The sequence below is a fragment of the Vidua macroura genome, chromosome 7 (genome assembly GCF_024509145.1).
Source record: "Vidua macroura isolate BioBank_ID:100142 chromosome 7, ASM2450914v1, whole genome shotgun sequence".
Classification (NCBI taxonomy): domain Eukaryota; kingdom Metazoa; phylum Chordata; class Aves; order Passeriformes; family Viduidae; genus Vidua; species Vidua macroura.
In genome coordinates, this window is record NC_071577.1 from 7,666,144 (window position 1) to 7,684,907 (window position 18,764).

The following is an 18,764-nucleotide window of genomic DNA, read 5'->3' on the forward strand; positions in this document are numbered from 1 at the left end:
TTGGAATGACCTGGTCCACACATGTGCTGGTGCTAGGACATGGACACAGTCCCAGGAGATCCCTCACCACTCCGGTGTTCTCACCAGGGCTGAACACACACTCCTCATGGAAAACCCTGGTGTTGGACCCTCACAGCCCTGCTCAGAGCTGCTAATTCATGTGATTCTGCAAGACAGTCCCTGTGCCCTGTGGCCCAGGAAGAGGACACAGTACTCTGTGTTCTCTTCTTGCTGTGCTGGCTGCTCCCATCGTGTCCTGCCAGCTGCTCTGTGATTTGCACCCTGGATCTGGCGACTTTTTCCAGTTTCTTCCTCCAGTTGACTGACTATCGACAGCAGCAGTGGAGGCTGGGATGCCCCCAAACCTTCATTTCTGAAGAGATGGCCAATCCCCAGCTCTGAGGCAGCTGTGGGGATTGATATGAGGTCATTCCAGGACTGAGGCACCTCATGTGTTCTCTTGCAGGGTGGGCTACTGTCCTCTGAGGCTGTGTGACCGGGAACTGGTGGGAGAAGAGTCGCTTTTAAGATGACATATGGAAGGTGTCCATACACATGGCAGGGGTTTGGAATGAGATGGTCTTTAAGGTCCCTTCCAACCCAAGCCATGCTGTGATTCTATGACCAGCTGTGGAACATTGCAAATGGTAAACTACAGAGAATACATGAAAACATGGGCATTAAGTTTGGGAATAAAGGGGAAGCAGCCTCACCTTGCCTCCCTTTTCTTCCTATTGCCTTTTTGGAAAAAATAAACCAAACATATATATATTTAACTCCAATAATTTCCATTTAGTTCCTTACTACGTTTCCCCACGCTTGCCTACAAGCAGGTCCCAATTAGAGCCAGAGAGGCGCTGCTGCACGGCCTGTTCCCCAAAGCAGCAGGGCCCCGGGAACGCTGGCTTTTCTATTTCAAGGCTCCTTCGGTTACGCCAGGACGGGCCGGGGGGGCCGAGGCACCGCGGCACCGCCCCCGGGGCCGCGTCACCGGCGGCCGGCGCGGCGCGGCCGGCGCGCAGCGCTGCCGGCAGTCGCAGGGGCCATGCACTCCCTCGCCCAGGAGATCCGCAGCTTCTCCAGGGCCAACCTGCGGAAGCAGCGCACCCGCGTGACCACGCTGACCGGCCGCAGGATCATCGAGACGTGGCGCGGCGCCTGCCTGCACATGGAGGAGGAGGAGGAGGCGGCGCCCGGCGGCGGCTTCGTGCAGGACCTCAGCGCCGACCTGCAGGTCGGCGTGGTGAAGCCCTGGCTGCTGCTGGGTGAGTGGGGTGGGAGAGGGGGTCGCGGTGCGCCGGCCGGGCAGGGGCTCGGCGCAGCTACGGGCACGCTCTGTCTCTCTCCGCAGGGTCGCAGGATGCTGCCCACGACCTGGAGACGATGAGGAAGCACAAGGTAACGTTACAAAACGTGGGCGTACAAATGCATCTCGCGTAAATTAAGTGCGTCTCCTATAGATTAAAGATACTAAAATATTCTCTAGCGAATCTGAGGAAAACTGTATTCCACTTGCATTTTCAAAAGGCTGCTCCGTTTGCAGGTGGATGGGTTTCTGTTGGCTTCACGAGAAGCTGAAATGCTTTCAGAGCATCCCAGAATCTTCCAAGGGACTTCTGGAGATTATCTAGTCCAAACCCCCTGCCAAGGCAGGGTCACCCAGAGCACGTGACACAGGAACGTGTCCAGGTGGGTTTGGAATGTCTCCAGACAGGGAGACTCTGTGACCTTCCTGGGCACCTGTTCCAGTGCTTGGCCACCCTCAATCTAAAGAAATTCTTCCTCATGCTGAGGTGGAACTTGTTCCATTTTGGTTTATTCCAATTGCTCATCATCCTGTTGCTAGGTACTATTGAAAAGAATCTTGCTTCCCTGCAAGAGTGATGATTGTTTAGGGCTGTTTAATGGAACAGATTCCTACACTGCCATAGGAATTTCCACTTCAGACACTAAGCAGCACCATTCCCTCTTGCCTTATGGGGATTGACGAAACTAGGAAAACAAAGCAGCTTCTCTAAGTCTGTCCCAAAATTTTGTCTTTTTACTCTTCTCTACTGCAGTAATGGGGTGATAAGGCCTTTGGGCAGTGGTGGTTCTGCAGGACAGGGCATACACCAGGTTGGCATCTGGTGCCATCTAAATGTCATTTTACTGTAACTTTATAAATAACCCACAACCTGGACAGAGCAGAGATGGCAGGAGGCCAGAGGTGGTGTCACCTGCCAAGAACAGGTATAGTTTACTCTGAAATCCTTCTGCCTCAGCAAGTGTTTCTGGTAACTAACCAGAAGGAGCATTAAGCTGATGGGTTAGAGCAGGCTTGAAATTTGGGTGATTATTGGGTGGTCTGTGCTCTCATTCCTATTGCTTTCTCTTTTATTTTCCAACCTTGTGATGAAAACTCCCTTTTCTGTTGAAAATCCATTTTTTAGTGGGTGTTTGAGCACTGATCTTTTAATTTCTCTCAGAAAAACACTGAGATTTATCACAGTATGTTTTAGCACACTTTGAATCTTTGCTTGGAGAAAAGCAAACCATAGACAGCATATGTATGTAAAACTGAACATTGCATCAGTGTAATGTGGAGTCTGTGTATGCCTAAAGATTCATTCACCTTTGTTACTGCTCTCTTTGCTTGCTATATTCAGAAAATGCCTTTTTCTTTTTTTCTTCTTTTATTTTTTTGACTTAGGTCACTCACATTCTAAATGTGGCATATGGAGTCCAAAATGCCTTCCTCAATGACTTTATATACAAGACCATTTCCATTCTGGACCTCCCAGAAACTGATATTACCTCCTATTTCCCAGAATGTTTTGAGTTTATTGAGAAAGCCAAGATCCAGGTACAGTCTATCAATAATTAATGTTAATAATTGTCCTGTGTAGATTATTTATAACACTACGTAAGAACTGAAACAGCTTTTGTTAAAAGAAAATATGGTACCAAATGAATAGTTTAAAAGTATTTTTAAAATTTTAAAAGTATTTTTAAATTTTAAGTAGAAAATCCAAGTAATTTCTAAGCATTCCTAGAGACATGGCATTGCTGTTGATTCTCATTCCCTCCAGCACTGCTTTTTCAGAATTACTGTCTTGAGTTTTAGAGAAATGTTTCTTTAAAACGGTTGGACCAGGGCTTGACTTCAGATTACACAATTGCATCTTAAATCCAAGTCACTACCCCTGACAGAATGAAATGAAGAACATTTATTTATCCATGGGGGATGTTGTTTTGGATTAGAAACCAGCCTGGATTAGTAGCAAGAAACAGATATTTTACAGATCTATGTGGTTTATCATCAGCTGTTCACCATCCTTGTGTATTTCATTATAGAATCGTTGAATGGTTTGGGTTGGAAGGGACCATAAAGATTACCTAGCTCCAACCCCCTGCTGTGGGCAGGGACACCTCCCACTAGACCAGGTTGCTCAAAGAAGATGCTATGAATCGATTTACCTTCCAAGAATATCAGAGAATGTATTAGTAGTCTTGGAGCCAAAAGTGATTTAACTGCTCACAAAATCCTGAAAGGATGTGACATAGAAAATAGACCCTTTTGGGGTTGCTTGGCAGTTATCTGTAGCCAGGAACACGCCCAACTCAGAGCTGTTAAATTCAGGCTTAGTGTGTAATTTATGACCACCATTGTTTTGGTATCTAAACTATAACTCAACAACCAAACATTATTGGGTGTTATTCTATCATATCTATCAGGTTCATTGTTTATGTAGACTGGGATAAAAGATGATCTTGCCCCAGTTGTCTTTGTGTCGCAGTGTTCTTTCCTTCTCTCATTTATAATTTACAAGCTATGTGATAACGTATTATCACTAAATGACCTTTCAAAGGTTTCTAATTACAGTTTCCAGTTCATGTCTAAATGAAAGTTGCCATTCACAACTGCACAATTTTGCTTTCTGCCTCTGGTGTTTATATCTTAGTTACTAGTTTGTAGGTTAAGGAGTTTACAGGAAAACTTTTACAACAACATTAGTAGTTTTCTGATGGAAGAGGTGGATGAAAGGAAGGTAATTGGTGGAATAGTTGCTCTCCCAGATCAGTTCAAAAAGCACATGATAGTGGTATACAGACAGATCTCTAGGTGGTTTGAATTACTTTATTTGCTTTGACAAAGTAGCGTTAAAAGAGCTTATGATAAATTGTGTCATGAAGTGCTCTTCTGTTTAAGTAACCACAGAGACACTACTGTTTCATCTCCTAAAATGGGGGAGGAAGAGGTGTTCACTGGTGAGAGAACATGATATATGAGAAATTATTTCTAGAACATGGTTAACTCCATGAAGGAAGTATGAGAGCATGTGAATTTGAGGATGCAAGTGAAGCCTGCAGTGTTCTGTAAGTCATTGCCAGCTGGGTGCTTGTAACAGGATTCACTTTTCTAAAACTGTAATGGCTCAAGTCTCTAGACAGCATGGTACAAATTCTGATACTGATCAGAGCTCAACTTTTCTTCTAGGCTCCAACTTGGCAGGCAGGTTTTCCATGACATGTTCAGTGATCTATGTCAAGTCATAATACTGTGAATGAGGGATACTTTTTAAATATGTTTAATATCTAATAATAAAACTTCTGAAATTTTGTGTTTCCAAAGAGAAGAGTCTTTGCTTTTTCATGAACATCGCTCCTTATTGCTCCACCTATTTTTCCTAAGGAAAAAGTCTCAGTTTCACTGCAAAGTAAAATGGATCAATAAGGAATTACATTAGCCTTTAGCTTCACAAAAACCTTTATGCTTCTTTTAAATTTCGTCCCTTGATGAGGCTTTTTGCCCACTGTGTACAATCATTGTATAATCAGCTTTTCTGTTGGTGAAAGGTGATGTTGTTTCTCTCTACATAAAAATTTTAAAAAACCCAACTTGGTCCTGAATCTTACATGATTCTTGCAAGTTCACAGACCATTTCTGGGCAGGAAACCTTAAGATATCAGCATTAGAGCAAGGAATTCTTGGTAAATAGAGATGAATTTCCTGTTTGCCATCTGTTTCTCACTTTTATTCTGCATTCACAGCTAATACAAAATTAGTTAAGAATGACATGCCAAAATTCTGTATGAATTATAAACAATGGACTTTGACAAGGAAAGATAAACATTCTCAGTATTAAAGCTGGTTTAATATTATGGCCCAGATTCATTAATGTTCAATAATTTTCAGGATTCATGGATATCACTATATAATTTTTGGCAGTGTAAAACAAAGCAGTTATTGAAAAAGATACATCAAACTTAAATGTGAAAAGCAAATAAAGCATGAGCTGTACAAAGGAAAAAAAAATTTAAGAGAGCAATTTCTAGCAAGCAGTGCACAGGAGGTGTGATTTTCATTGCAAGGAAGGGTGGTGTCATTATTTGCCATGCTGGGATGCAGGAGCTTAGATTGGTTCCTAGCTCTGTCATAATGTTGTGCCTCATTCTTCTAGTCTCAGCTTGGAATTTCTCCAGCAAGGATAATAATACTGCATTTCATACTTCTTTGCCTTGTTATTTAAACTGGAAGATTTTTGGAGCAGGAACCATTTTCTGGTCTGTGTGTCTGTTAAAATACCAGATAATTGTTGCTCCCAAATCTGTAACATAAACTCTTAAGTTCCTGGAAAGGAACCCTGGTGCTTAGAAGACCTTTTTGTCTCTGGGCAAAATTGCCATTAAGTAACTTGTGCCTGTTAAGGGCAGACAGAACAGGCTGTTTATAACTAGAATAGTTTTCTTGAGCCTCAAGTATCTGAGCACATCATGTCATGTTTCAGTATTTTCATTCAGAATGTGGAAGTGCTGAGGGTTTGGTGGTTTCTTTTTGTGTCAAAGGGGCTTTTCCAGATCATAGTGTGACATACAAACATGAAAACCTCACGAAGCCGGGGCCTTGCAAACATTGCTTAAGATGTGCTAGATTGTCTAGTTGTCTTTGTGTTAATTTGGGCTTGTTATTTCTTAACAAAGCTTGCAGTGTCTAAAAAGAGACATTCAGGTCTCAAATGTTGTGAGGGTAATGTTTAAGTAGGATAAAACCCATAAATTTTATATATAATTTAGGGTGAGGCTGAATTCAAACCCCAGAAGAAGCATTTGTGAGTCTATGGGAGGTTGAGTAGTTTTGGATTTTGCACCCTAGTTCCCAGTTAAGGGTTCATAGTTGTACCAGTGGTGTGATGGGAAGGGAGAGATCTGTTGCAAATCACACGATGTCTTTTCTAATTTTTCTGTTCCTGTGCATGATCCCTGTTACCCAGAATCTTCCCTGCAGAGTACACAAGAAACATCCAACTGGGACTACAAGATGTTCTAAAATCTGCCTCTGTGCCCGGCTGTTTGCTGCCTTGCTGTGTTTTTAACCTTTAACAAGATACTGTCAAGTTCCTTTCCATATTGCAAATAAAATCTATTTCAAAATTGGCACCCAATTAGATCAGATACTTTAGTATCCTGGGTGTCTGTCATTTGGTTTTTACATTAACAGGCTGCTGTAAAGCCTCAGGAAGAAATAGGATGTGTTTTAGTTCTGTGGTATGAATTAAGTTTGACGAATTTGGTAATAATAAAGCATTTTTGGGTAGAAAAATACTTAATTTCATGCTTATATCTTTGTTTGGACTTATATGTGTAAATATTTGCTTTGAGCTCAGCAAGGAGCTTTCAATAAGTCTTACAAGAATTTTATGTAAAGTTTCTTACACATGTAATGTACCTAATGAATATCTCAACTTATGTTTCATTTCTTTCTTGGAGGATGGCGTGGTGCTGGTTCACTGTAATGCAGGAGTCTCCCGTGCAGCGGCTGTAGTCATTGGTTTTCTAATGAATTCAGAAAGACTGAGCTTTGCCAGAGCCTTTTCCTTGGTGAAAAATGCAAGGCCTGCAGCTTGTCCAAATCCTGGATTCATGGAGCAGCTTCACAAGTACCAAGAACAGATTTTAAAGGCAAATGGAAGCATAAACAATCATGACTGATCCAAAGGGAGAAGTGAAATTATCTGTTTTGACTGTTTTGACTATAGATGTTGGATGTACTTTATCCTGTCATTTTGAAATCCCCTTTCACATGTGCATTTTCAAGTCTTTATATATTTTTTTTCTTACCCTCCTTTGACCATGTTTTCTCCAGCATGTTATCAAAAGGCCAAATGGTGGTGTACTGACTTCTGACTTCAGAGAAGTTTTGCCTAAAACCAGAGCACTAATAAAAAGATACAGCGCAGTTTTCCTTGAAATATTAGAAAACAATAGAATGATGGTTTACTTACTGAACCATCAGAAAATGCAGGCAATAGAGAAAGTAAAATAACTGAGGTAAGTTGCTTTCTTTCCAAATCTGTGCATTCCTAGTTGGTTGTAAAATCGAGATAATAAAATGTTCATATAATTAAGTACCTTGATATTGGATTTTAAAATTATATTGCAACTACAGATGATATTATTCAATTTTGTGGGCTAGCCAGTCATTATTTTTTTTTTGAACTTAAAAAGATGGTCTTTTGAGGATGCTCAAAATGCACAGGATGCTTTAATGCTTCATGTATTTCTATTGTTTCTCATCTAGTAGTGATTTGAAGTGCACTAACATGATGAGCCCAGTCTTGGAACTAGTGTTTTTTTTTTTTTCCAGTACATCATTTCAGTAGAGATACAAAAAATGTTGATACTGATCTATCTCTGCTCATGCTACTATTTTTTTCTTCACATCTAGTCCTCACATGCTGTCCCCTCACTCCATTCCACATCATATGTAAAAAACAGACATCATAGGGTATGTAATTTTGATCCTCCTGAGAGATCCCAGGCTGAAATTAGTGTCTTAATATGCTTTAAAAAAATCAACAAGATTTTAATAGTATTTTTATGGCCTTCATGCCATCTCTTAATGATTTGATATATTGATATGCAACAAAATAAAGAGAACACTGTGTTTGGATAAATTGTGTGCTAAAGTGATTTAAAAGGTTTGGTTTCAAGATTGATGTTCTGTCCTGGTACCAGTAATTTGCACTGTAGCACAGCATTGCGTTTGAACCACGACCTCTCTTGTTCTCAGTATGAATTGCTCAAGAACATGTAGTGACAGGACAAGGGGGAACGGATTCAAAGAGAGGGCAGTAGGCTGAGATTAGATTATTTACACTGAGGATGGGGAGGCCCTGGCACAGAGCAGCTGTGGCTGCCCCATCTCTGGAAGTGTCCAAGGCCAGGTTGGACAGGGCTAACTGGGATAGTGGAAAGTGTTTCTGCCCGTGGCAGGGGGTGAAGCTGGATGAGCTTTAAGATCCCTTCCAAGCCAAGCCATTCCATGATTCTATGCTAAACATTGATGCGGGGATCAGGCAACCCCGCTGCATCTGATTGTTGTCCGTGGTCACTGACCCCCCGTGCCGGCGGCGGGGGAACAGCTCACTGCCTTGTCCCTGCGGAGGCGGGTGGCTGCGGTGCCGGCAGCCTGGGCACTGACTGACACCCTTTCCCCGGCACGCCGTGTGGGGAGGCTGCTCCGAGTTCTCAGCCCGCGGGAGCAGCCCAGGACAAGCGCTTGTAACGGTGACCGCGGTTCCCTCAGCTCGGTTCGCGACCCGCCCCTCCCTCAGGGACCGTTTGCCAAGGAGCCGTGAGGGCACTGCCCGGCACAAGCTGATGCCAGGCCCCAACCCCCTCATCCCCCGGCGGGGCTCCGCCCGCCCCACTTCGTCCCCACTCGTCATGGGCTAGGTCGGAAGTGACGGCGGAGGAAGCTCCGTCCCGTTTGAAAGTGGCAGGCGGGGCCGCCGCCGCCGTCTCTTTCCCGCCATCCGGGCCGACATGGCCGCCTTCGCCATGGAGCTGCTGCCCGCAGGTGAACTGGGCCCGCGGCTCCCCCCGGCCCGCGCCGCGCTTCGCCTCTGCTGGGCGCCGCTTCAGGGCGCTCCGCTGCCCGGCCAGGGCCGCCCGGCGGGTCTCCCGGCGCTGCCTGCGCTCCTGTGAGGGGAGTGGGGCCGCGGCCGAACCCCTGCTCTAGGCGGGGGTGTGGATGCTGCTGAGCTGGAGCGGGACACGGCGCCGGGAAAGGGCGGTTCGCGCTGGGGTGATGCGAAAGGGAAGCGGGGTTAAATCGATCGGCCGCCACTTGTAATTGCGAGAAATGCAACATTGTGACACACTCGGCTTACCTGGAAAATGCATTGTTAAACCGCCTTTGATCTCATCAATACATGCAAATATCTCAGAGGCAGGTGCCAAGAGGATGGTGCCACGCTCTTTTCGGTGGTGCCCAGCGACAGGGCGAGGAGTAATGGCCATAAACCAAAGCAACAAGGAGTTCTAGCTCAGCGTGAGGAAGAACGTCTTTACACTGAGGGTGGCCGAGCACTGGAACAGGCTGCCCAGGGAGTTGTGGAGTCTCCCTTTCTGGAGACATTCCAAACTCACCTGGAGACGTTTCTGTGTAGCTGCTCTGAGTGACCCTGCCTTGGCAGAGGGTTTGGAGTAGATGATCTCCACGGGTCCCTTCCAACCCTAACGATTCTGGGATTCTGTGATCTTAATCACTTCCTGTATCTTGTGTTATGTTTCTTTAATAGAGCCCGCAGTAGAAAAAGCTGCCTTTGTCTTTCACTTGTCTTTTTCATGTTTTAAAATTTTGTTTTCAGGAGCTGAACCAATGACTCTTGGCTCCCCGACATCTCCAAAACAAGGAACTAGTGCTCAATTTCTCCCTGGGTTTTTGATGGGTGACTTACCTGCACCAGTGACTCCGCAGCCGCGTGCGTTACACAGCCCTTCAATTGGTGTCATGGAAACAAGGTCTCCACTACTTGCAGGTCAGAATTTGTTAAATGTTGGAAAATTGTCTTGAAAGCAAAAAATTGGTTTGTCTCATTGTTCTACATGACTGTTGCAGACTTGAATCCTTATAGTTTTATATCTTCCTATAAGCGAGCTACACTGATTAAGTGGTGAACTCAGTGTATTCAATTATAATAAATGTTTTAAATGTGGCAGTTTTGGTAGAAAAGTTTGTTTTACAGGGAAGGTAATAAACCTCTCCTAATACAGAATCAATTTATGTGACTCTTTACAAGTCAATTACACATGCATTGATGTTGAAAACAGAGATAACTGCTGGCAAACTAAACGCAGCTTGTGCAAACTGCTGATTTCTTTGCATAATTTTTTCTATTTCTTTGAATTCTATAAGGTCACTTACAGATTGTCAAACTTAGAAAAACTGGGTGGAGAAAAACTGAAAATATACTTCTTAATTAGTATCTAGTGGTTGTAGATAAAGTCTTGATGTCTGCTGTCATTGGACTGGAGTAGTTTTCCTAGCTGTAGATGCTCATTTCTCTTCAACCACCTAATAAATCAGACTAGGAGAAGTTCTTACCCATGTTAGTATTGTACATCTGTTTCCTTCTCTGAGAAGAATGAGTGAGTAGTTGACATGCCTTGGGTGATCTTGGTTTTACTAAATCAGTTGGCATCATTTAATACCTGATGTGTTAATATGCTAGTCATTGTGAAGTAAAAAAATGAGGATTAAAGTACTACAAGAATTTCTCTTAATAAAATGTTCTCTTTGAATGTCAGGCTGGATTGGACTCAATGATCTTTCCAGGTCCCTTGCAACTTAAAATGTTCCATAATTGGAGGTTTGTTCTTCTTCTGCTTCTTGCTCTTGTCTGCCTGCCCTTACATATCTGGGAACAAACCTCTTACAAAAATACTTACGAACTTGGAAGTATTCATGTGAATTTCACCAAATTGTTTTTTAAAGGGTTTATTATAGCCTCAGAGTATCAATTTTAGGAACAGGGGAGCCAGTAAGATACTAACCACAGACTTCCCAAAGGGAGTGATCAAGTACATCACTTAAACTGCAAACCTTTATGGGAGAGTGCTTTACATAATGCACATTATTCCATGTAACAGTAGCACTTCTTGTATGTGTTAAACAGTTCGGAGCAGAGTCTTGAAGCTCAGAATTTAGCATTGGAAAAAGCTTGGTTTCCAAATGTCTTGCAAATGAAAACTTGATGCAAACTACTTTTTTTTACCCTGGGGTAAATCCACACAAAGGCTTAAGATATGTCAAGTTCTTTCAAGAAGTTTCATTCTCTGTTATACTGGAAGTCCCAAAGTTTACAAAATGGGAGGGCAGCTGGTTTAACTTCCTCCTGTCTATATGCAAGCTAGTCCCTGCTCTCAAGAGCTTACATTTTTATTTAATATGAAATTAGATGAGAAGCCAAGGAATTTGGACAGTGGGAATGTGACAGTGATGTGCAATGTCCGTGCAATTCGGTATGGCTCTTTAACATGTAGGATACCTCAATTTTTAAAAATCTTGCTTTTGCATCTGTACTATAGGCAAGTTAGTCTCTGAAACGATTAAAATAGATTTCTAGCCCGGCTTAAAATTGAAAGATACAGCCATGCTCAGGACCTTAGAGAAAGAACATGTAAACAGTGAATATACTGGGTTAATAAGAGGTCTGAAAGTTCTAAGCCAGATGCTGTTTGAGACACCTGTGATGCTCCTACCTAGAACATTCAAACCTGAACATTTGGTAGGAAAGATGGCTCTGCAAACCTCCAGTGAAACAATCAACAGTCTCAACAACAATCAACATGAGAGCATGGCAGAATTTATTATTGAAGTTTCAAGAACAAGTAGCACCAAAGCAAAGTCACAGGTTTTGTCATGCTCTTCTTTTGTTCCTCTGCATTGCAGGAGGGTCTCCCCCACAACCAGTAGTCCCTTCGCATAAGGATAAAGGTGGTGCTCCACCAGTTAGAAGCATATATGATGAGTTGTCTAGTCCTGGGCTTGGATCAACACCTCTGTCCTCAAGACGAACAGTAAGTGTCTTCAGCACTGGCCTGTTCTTAGCAGAAGATGTGAGGCAGCTTACTGCCTCGGTGAATTCTCAAACTTAGTTGTATAAACTGCTGTAGCAAAATGAGTGATGACCCTACAGATCATGCCAGTGCTTAGTCTGGGTTGTTCGTTGTGCCTGTTCCTGTTGAAACAAGAGCTGTGGTCATGAAGCAAATTCCTGTTATTGCCAGTTTTCAATTCAGTAGGAAATGAAAAATGCAAGTGATGCCTCAGTTATACTTCGTATATACAAATTCAGCTTTGTTTGTCAGCTTTTCACTTTCTTTCAAGTTTATTATTTATTGGGCTGCTGATTGCCAGAAGGACCCTTTCACAACTTGAAAGGAGGTTGGAGCAAGGTGGAGGCTGGTCTCTTCTCCCAGGTAACAAGTAAGAGGACAAGAGAAAATGGCCTGAGAAGAAGTTTAGATTGGCTATCAGGAAAAATTTCTTCACTGGAAGGCTGGTCAGGCATTGGAACAGGCCACCCAGGGAAGTGTTAGAATCGCCATCCTTGAAAGTGTTCAAAAACATGTGGAAGTGACACCTGGGGACATGGTTTAGTGGTCAAGATGGCAGTGTTAGGTTAATGCTTGGACTCAGTGATCTTAGGATTATTAAGTTTTCCAAACTTAATAGTTCCGGGTTTCTGTGATTATCTTTTAGAAGGCAATAGAGGCGCTTATGGAAACAGAAGGAATTTCTTTCAGAGTAAAATGTGCAATCTAAGTTTGGGTAGACAGTTGGACTTAATTTTGAAAGAGGAACACTCAAATTTCTGATGTAAATTTTATAATAAGCTCTGCTGCTTAACTGACTAATCAAGCATTATTAGGTCCTTTTTCACTGAAGTCTTTTGATGCAAGGAGAACACTTTGAACTGAATAAGCATTCTTTCTATTGAGTGTTGCCTTCTGAAAACTGAGGTTTTCTGTGAAGGACAGAATGCTAAAGTGTCTTAAAGGACTGGATATTAAATTTCAAAAAATGTTGAGCAGCTATCAGAACATACGTTGCTAGGTCTGCTGGTACTCCAGGCTGTTTGATCTTGTAGCTAAGAAATGCCATGATTCAGGCTGAAAGTAGACTAAAATTGTTTTGGGTGTTGAAATCCCATGTTAAAAAGAAAACAACTACCACCATCTAAAACTCAAAGTACACTTTCCTTCTATGCACTAAATAGTTGAGCAGGAAGGTAAGTCTAGTAGTAGTGTCCATACAAGGGAAGGTTATGTTTCCATGATTTCTGAACCCTTAAGGCAGTGAAAATGCTGATAAACTTAGGATACTAATAGCCTTCCCAGCAGGATGCACACAAATGTGTGAATTATTACAGTGCAGCAATAGTGACATGACTATTTTGAGAAGGTAAACTAAAGGGTTTCTGAGTATTGGTACTTAAAGCTACTTTGTTTCACAAAGCATACGTCAAATATGTTGTCAAATAACTTTTCATTAATAGCTCTTGGTAATCTTCTGTTAAATGTACATGCAAATATCTGTTCTTACTCTTAAAAGTTAGGAATAACTTAAGGCAAACAGTTATATTATTACCTGAATGTTTAAATCACTTGAAAATTGTCTCTCTTGATCTGAGCAGTATACCTATAAGAATGATTTGTTACTTTCTGTATATTAATGCAGGCCAGCTTCACTTTATCACAGAGCCCATCAGTTGGAATTTTGCCATCAACTCCAGGAGCAGGTAGATGTCCTGTCAAAATTTCTATTCTCTTTTCTTACTGCTTTTTTAATACAGAAAAATCATGACTGTTCAAGCTACATCAGTTCCTTGCTAATTTATGAAGAGCTTGTGTATTTGTTAGCCTTTCAAAGGTATATGGGAATGAGTCGGAAACAGTTAATCATCCTGAGACTGACTGAGTTTCAAGCAGCTTTTCTTGTTCCTTGTTCCAAATGTGGTGTTGAACTGAGCACAGGGGTGGTTGTAATTGAATGAAGAAGCTGAGATTGATGGATTGCCTTCCATCTTCACAAGGTTTGATATCTTGTGTATGAACCAGTGGCTTCTTGCTAAGCTTTGTTCTGTTGGCCTGTTCCTATTTGGCAATTGTATTAGCTGTTGGTGTTTCAAAGTCAAAGAGAACACTAGGTTGCTAGTCATAAAAACTTACTAGTGTGTTTGCAGATGTGAAGTTATGATTGACTTTACTTTTTCTGTCTGTGAGTAAATCCCCATCAAACTCTTCCACATACAAGTGAAATGCTTGACATGAATTTACGCTTTTTATTAGAAACCTCTGTCTTGCAAAATAAATTTGTTCAGTGGCACCCTGTTGTTCTTTTAAAAGAACTTTAAAACTTTTAAAAGAACAGGGTGACAGTTCAGGAATACCATTTTAATTTAACAGCTTCAAGCATGTTCAGCCCTGCAAGTATTGGGCAGCCTAAGAAGACCACTCTATCTCCTGCTCAGCTAGATCCTTTTTATACTCAAGGTGATTCCCTTACTTCAGAAGATCAACTTGATGACACTTGGGTAACTGTATTTGGGTAAGTTGATTTCCAAAGTATCAGAAAAACCTGGGTGAAGTCTTTACAGCGTACAAGAAAAATACTTGGGCATTGATGTTGTCTGGCATTGGTATGTGCTGCAAATACAGCTATGGTGAAAGCAAGCAAACACATACATTTCAGTGAGGCGTCTTAAATTGAGCTACACGTTATTTTGTCTAGTTAGAAAGGCACCATTCTGCTGTTGGGCTGTGTGGCAAAGTGCTGAGAAGGAGGTATTTCTCAAGTCACTGCTTCTGATGTTACAGTGGTCTCTTCTGGATTTCTCTAAATGCTTGACACCTGAATTCTTAAACTACTCATAATTTTTTGAGTACTTCTTTCTGTCTTTCAGATTTCCTCAAGCATCAGCTTCCTACATTCTACTACAGTTTGCTCAGTATGGAAACATATTAAAGCATGTGGTATGTCTTAGTTTGAGACTTATGTCAGAAAACATTGTGAATGAAGCAAGTAAGAAACTACATTTCACAATTTTCACTTCATCTCATTCAGATGTCCAACACAGGAAACTGGATGCACATTCGATATCAGTCTAAGCTTCAAGCCCGGAAAGCCTTAAGCAAAGATGGAAGAATTTTTGGTGAATCTATCATGATTGGTGTCAAGCCTTGTATAGATAAAGTAAGTTAATAGTTGTTTTTAGTTCAAAGGCACTCTGCTTTTGGTTCTTCTTTTTATTTTCCCCTGACCGCTTTAATTTTTTTCTTTTGGAATTGCAAATTTGGGGTAGTTTGTCTGTGTAGATACAGTCTGTTACACATTTACATAAGTTTTTTCTTAAGTATTTGTCAACATTTCCTGCTGAGAAGGATCTTTACGAGCAATCTCCGTGCTCTTTGGAAATTACAATGCACGCAATTATATTGGTGCACGAGACAGGAAGTGAAACCATAATATAAGACACAATTGAGATCAGTTTCCTGAATGGAATTTGTGACATTTAGGGCCTGCAATAAATGCCTAATGGCAGATTAAGACTGTTGCTACTCCTAATTGTACCTATTTTTTATGTGACTATGTGCTTCTGGCTCTTGAATTTATCTTACTACTTGGACTGAAAATTTGTCAGCAAGAAAATCCTAATCCTGTTCTCCCACCTGCCCCTATAAAAACATGTCACTCTCTTGTAAGTAGGAGCTGAGGGTACACATGGCTGTCTTGTAGTCTTAATATTAACATCAGCTATTAGTGTCTAGGTATTGGCAATATCCTGACCTTTAATGCTTGCAGCCCTTTGCACTGGGTACTGTACATTAGCTTAAGCAAATAACAGCCATTCTTCTACAGTGCACAGATCTTTCTTTTTTGTCTCCTTTAAGGGTATATGATACTAAAGAGTGCTGTAAGCTTTCCAATGTAAACCCTTCTGAGAAGGCAGCCTTAGAAACTGAACTTGCAATTACTGAACTTTTAGCAGTCTGAAACATTTCTTACACTCAATAAAATTCAGAAACAACTACTTCTATGGTCCTTTTCTCTGTGAGCTTCTGCTGGTGGTCTGTCCATGCCTTTCTACTCTTTTGGTGTCCAGTTTGTATCCATGAATGCATTGCCTGTAAGCTGAAGCTCTAGGAGTAATCATCTAAGACATATAATTGCCAGGCATCTGATCTTCATTGCTTTTGAATTCTTATGTCTTTTGTGGATAGTATTCACTTTCATATACCAATAAATCAACCCATAAGTCATTAATTTGTCTTTTTGGAGGCAAAAGATTTCAGGAGACCAATCCACTGAAGGATTGGTTTTGGTAAGACTTTCCTGCGATTGAAAACTAGATATGATGGATTTGACATCAGCACTTAGGCTTCTGATTTAAAAGTATTAGTTATTTCCATGGGTTCCATTAGTTAGTTCCATGGAGCTAAGCAGAGTCAGCTGCACACCCACCGTGTACACCAATGCTATTGTTTATTTTGGAAAGTGCTCTTCTACCAAACGTGCTGCTGAATTTCTGCTATCTTTAGGCTGGTTGAATCCCGTGCTGCACTGAGTGCAAATGCACCAAATCACACGTCCCCAGGCTGCTTGTTATTTACCATCTTGTTTTCTCTGGTTTGTTGTGGAACTTGTGGTTCCCATCAAGTTACCTCCTACCTCTTCCATTCTACATGCATTCCTTTCTAAACATAAGCTTATGAAATGGAGCCTTGAAGTTTGATTGCATCTCCTATTGTATTTTACTGTCTACATTGTTTCAAACTTGGTTGACATTTAGTACAGACAGCAAACAGATTCTAACCTTCCAATACTTTGCAATGGCATAATTCAAAATGTAAATGATTGCAGTGAGGAAAATGCTTGGCACTCATGTGCACCCGTATGTTCTCTACTGACACACCTTTTATCTTTTGGGATCCAAATACATTTTAACAAAAAAATTCAAATAGTAGATAATTTTAGATGGCAAAGGTTGGAATACTGTTTTTCAGTATTTGTTTACATTATATTAACCCTCTCTTTAAGAGTGTGATGGAAAACTTTGAAAGAAGCTCTACATCCTCAATGTCTTCGATTTTCACTCCACCTACAAAACCTGCTGGCACACCAACACAACCTGCAAACAGTACTGCAAGGATTTCTACCATGAGACCTCTTGCAACAGCATATAAGGCTTCCACTAGTGACTATCAGGTATTTTAAGGGAAACAGAAATATGTGTTTTTATGTTGTCTCCCCTTAGCTCTAGGAGGCTGTGCAGACATTAACTTCAACGTGACCTTTATCTTTTGCAGTCAGTTCTTTAATGATGTGGTTCAAGTACAAGCTCAGTCTGTTCAGTCTCTAACATAATAATAAAAAATACTAAATCAATGACTTGTCACTTTTCCAGGGATTGAGGGCTTGTTTTGAAGATATTTCAAACATATTTAGTCAAAATATAGCAGTGCTTAGGAAAAGAAGAAATAAATGGTTAGCATAAAAACTATTTAACTACATGTTGACTCATTCTCTGTATTTTCTCTTCTTGTTTTTCTCCCTGCCTTCTAGGTGGTTTCTGACAGACAAACTCCTAGGAAAGATGAAAGTATTGTATCTAAAGCAATGGAATATGTTTTTGGCTGGTAATATACAAGAGGAAGTAACACACTACGCTGGTCAGGGTTTGAACTACGCTACTGGCACCTGTAGTTAGTTGTATAACTACTGGTGGCAGTATTTTATCTTACATAGCACCTGTTATGCCTTCAGTTTATTCAGAAGACATGTAGCTTGCACTTTAAATGATGGCAGTGTACACATGGTTTTACAAACTGAGTAAGTGTAAATAAAAGTGCTTTATCCCTGTTTGTGCTCTGATGGCATGATTGTGAAAAAATCCTGTCTCATTAAGAAAAGCTGTCTGAACTCAGCGGCCTGTCAGTTCCCTGAGGGAAAGGTGGGCAGGACTGGAATACATAATTTTATTCACCCTCTAATCAATGCCTGTGCCTTTGGTTGTGTTTAAAGCCAAAAGGGGGAGCTGCTGTCTCCAGTGAACCAAAACTCCTTCCTCAGCTGAAGAGTTTCCTAGCAGCGCTGGGAGGCCAGGCTGCTCTACCCCAACTCCGTGTTTCCAACAGCAGAAGGCTTGTATGTGCTCTTCCCTTAAGGCAGCTGAGGGCAGCTTCTGTCTGTGCTGGCTTTGGGATGGGTGGAGAGGACCTCAAGGAAGTCCAGAGGAGGCCGGGAAGGACCAGGAAGTGGTCTAAGAGCTGGAACATTACACTGATAGGCTGGGAGAACTGGGAATGTTCGGCCTGGAGAAGGCTCCAGGGAGCCCATAGAGGCCTTTCCAGTGCCTGAAAGGGCTCCAAGAGAACTGGAAAGGACCTCTGGGCAAGAGCCTGGGGTGACAGGAGGAATGGCTTCTCACTGGCAGAGCGTGGGTTTAGATGGGATATTGGGAAACTCCTGTTTCATTTCTGTGAGCTACAAAATCTAACCAGCTGATATATTCACATTAGATCAAAATCTGGACGAGGGAAGGTAAAGATGGATTAGTCCAATTCTAATGGAAGGTGTCTCTGCCCAGAGCCAGGCAACTGGAACTACAGGATCTTTAAAATACTTTCCAACACAAACTGCTGGAGGATTCTGTGATTCCTAGAGCTGAGAGCAAAACTACAATTGTACTCAAGTTCTCAACAGCTGAGCAAACATCACAGCATCAAAGGAGTTTTAGGACTACAGCTTAGCCTTATATAGTCACCATACCAATTTACCAATCTCAAATTCGGCATCTTCATTGTCACTGCAGACTCTGGAATTGGTGCAAGTTCCTTATCCCAACATTAGGTAGCCCAAAGGCAGCAGAACAGGCACTGACAGAGCCAGAGGAGCTCTTTCTTGCTGGAGCAAACTACATATTTAAACTGCA

At 41.7% G+C, this 18,764-nt stretch overlaps 2 protein-coding genes across 2 annotated transcripts; both read left to right on the top strand.

The window, feature by feature from the left end:
* The first annotated feature begins 992 nt into the window (after positions 1–992).
* On the top strand, positions 993–7,937 carry DUSP19 (dual specificity phosphatase 19). Its single transcript, XM_053982356.1, has 4 exons — positions 993–1,265; positions 1,352–1,398; positions 2,693–2,845; positions 6,751–7,937. The coding sequence occupies exons 1-4, from the start codon at positions 1,046–1,048 to the stop codon at positions 6,970–6,972; spliced, it is 642 nt and encodes a 213-aa protein (XP_053838331.1). The 5' UTR covers positions 993–1,045; the 3' UTR covers positions 6,973–7,937.
* Positions 7,938–8,553: 616 nt separating this feature from the next.
* NUP35 (nucleoporin 35) lies at positions 8,554–17,692 on the top strand. The gene is made up of 9 exons (XM_053982942.1): positions 8,554–8,842; positions 9,636–9,806; positions 11,720–11,847; positions 13,511–13,571; positions 14,239–14,380; positions 14,736–14,805; positions 14,897–15,025; positions 16,871–17,038; positions 17,396–17,692. Exons 1-9 carry the CDS (start codon positions 8,809–8,811, stop codon positions 17,471–17,473), a joined length of 981 nt encoding a protein of 326 aa, XP_053838917.1. The 5' UTR covers positions 8,554–8,808; the 3' UTR covers positions 17,474–17,692.
* The last annotated feature ends 1,072 nt before the right edge of the window (positions 17,693–18,764 follow it).

Coding starts and splice junctions, on each gene's coding strand:
- DUSP19 (XM_053982356.1), top strand. CDS start 1,046: ATGCACTCCCTCGCCCAGGAGATCCGCAGCTTCTCCAGGGCCAACCTG. Junction 1,266..1,351: donor GAAGCCCTGGCTGCTGCTGG/GTGAGTGGGGTG, acceptor CTCTCTCCGCAG/GGTCGCAGGATGCTGCCCAC. Junction 1,399..2,692: donor AGACGATGAGGAAGCACAAG/GTAACGTTACAA, acceptor TTTTTGACTTAG/GTCACTCACATTCTAAATGT.
- NUP35 (XM_053982942.1), top strand. CDS start 8,809: ATGGCCGCCTTCGCCATGGAGCTGCTGCCCGCAG. Junction 8,843..9,635: donor CATGGAGCTGCTGCCCGCAG/GTGAACTGGGCC, acceptor TTTTGTTTTCAG/GAGCTGAACCAATGACTCTT. Junction 14,806..14,896: donor GAAACATATTAAAGCATGTG/GTATGTCTTAGT, acceptor CATCTCATTCAG/ATGTCCAACACAGGAAACTG.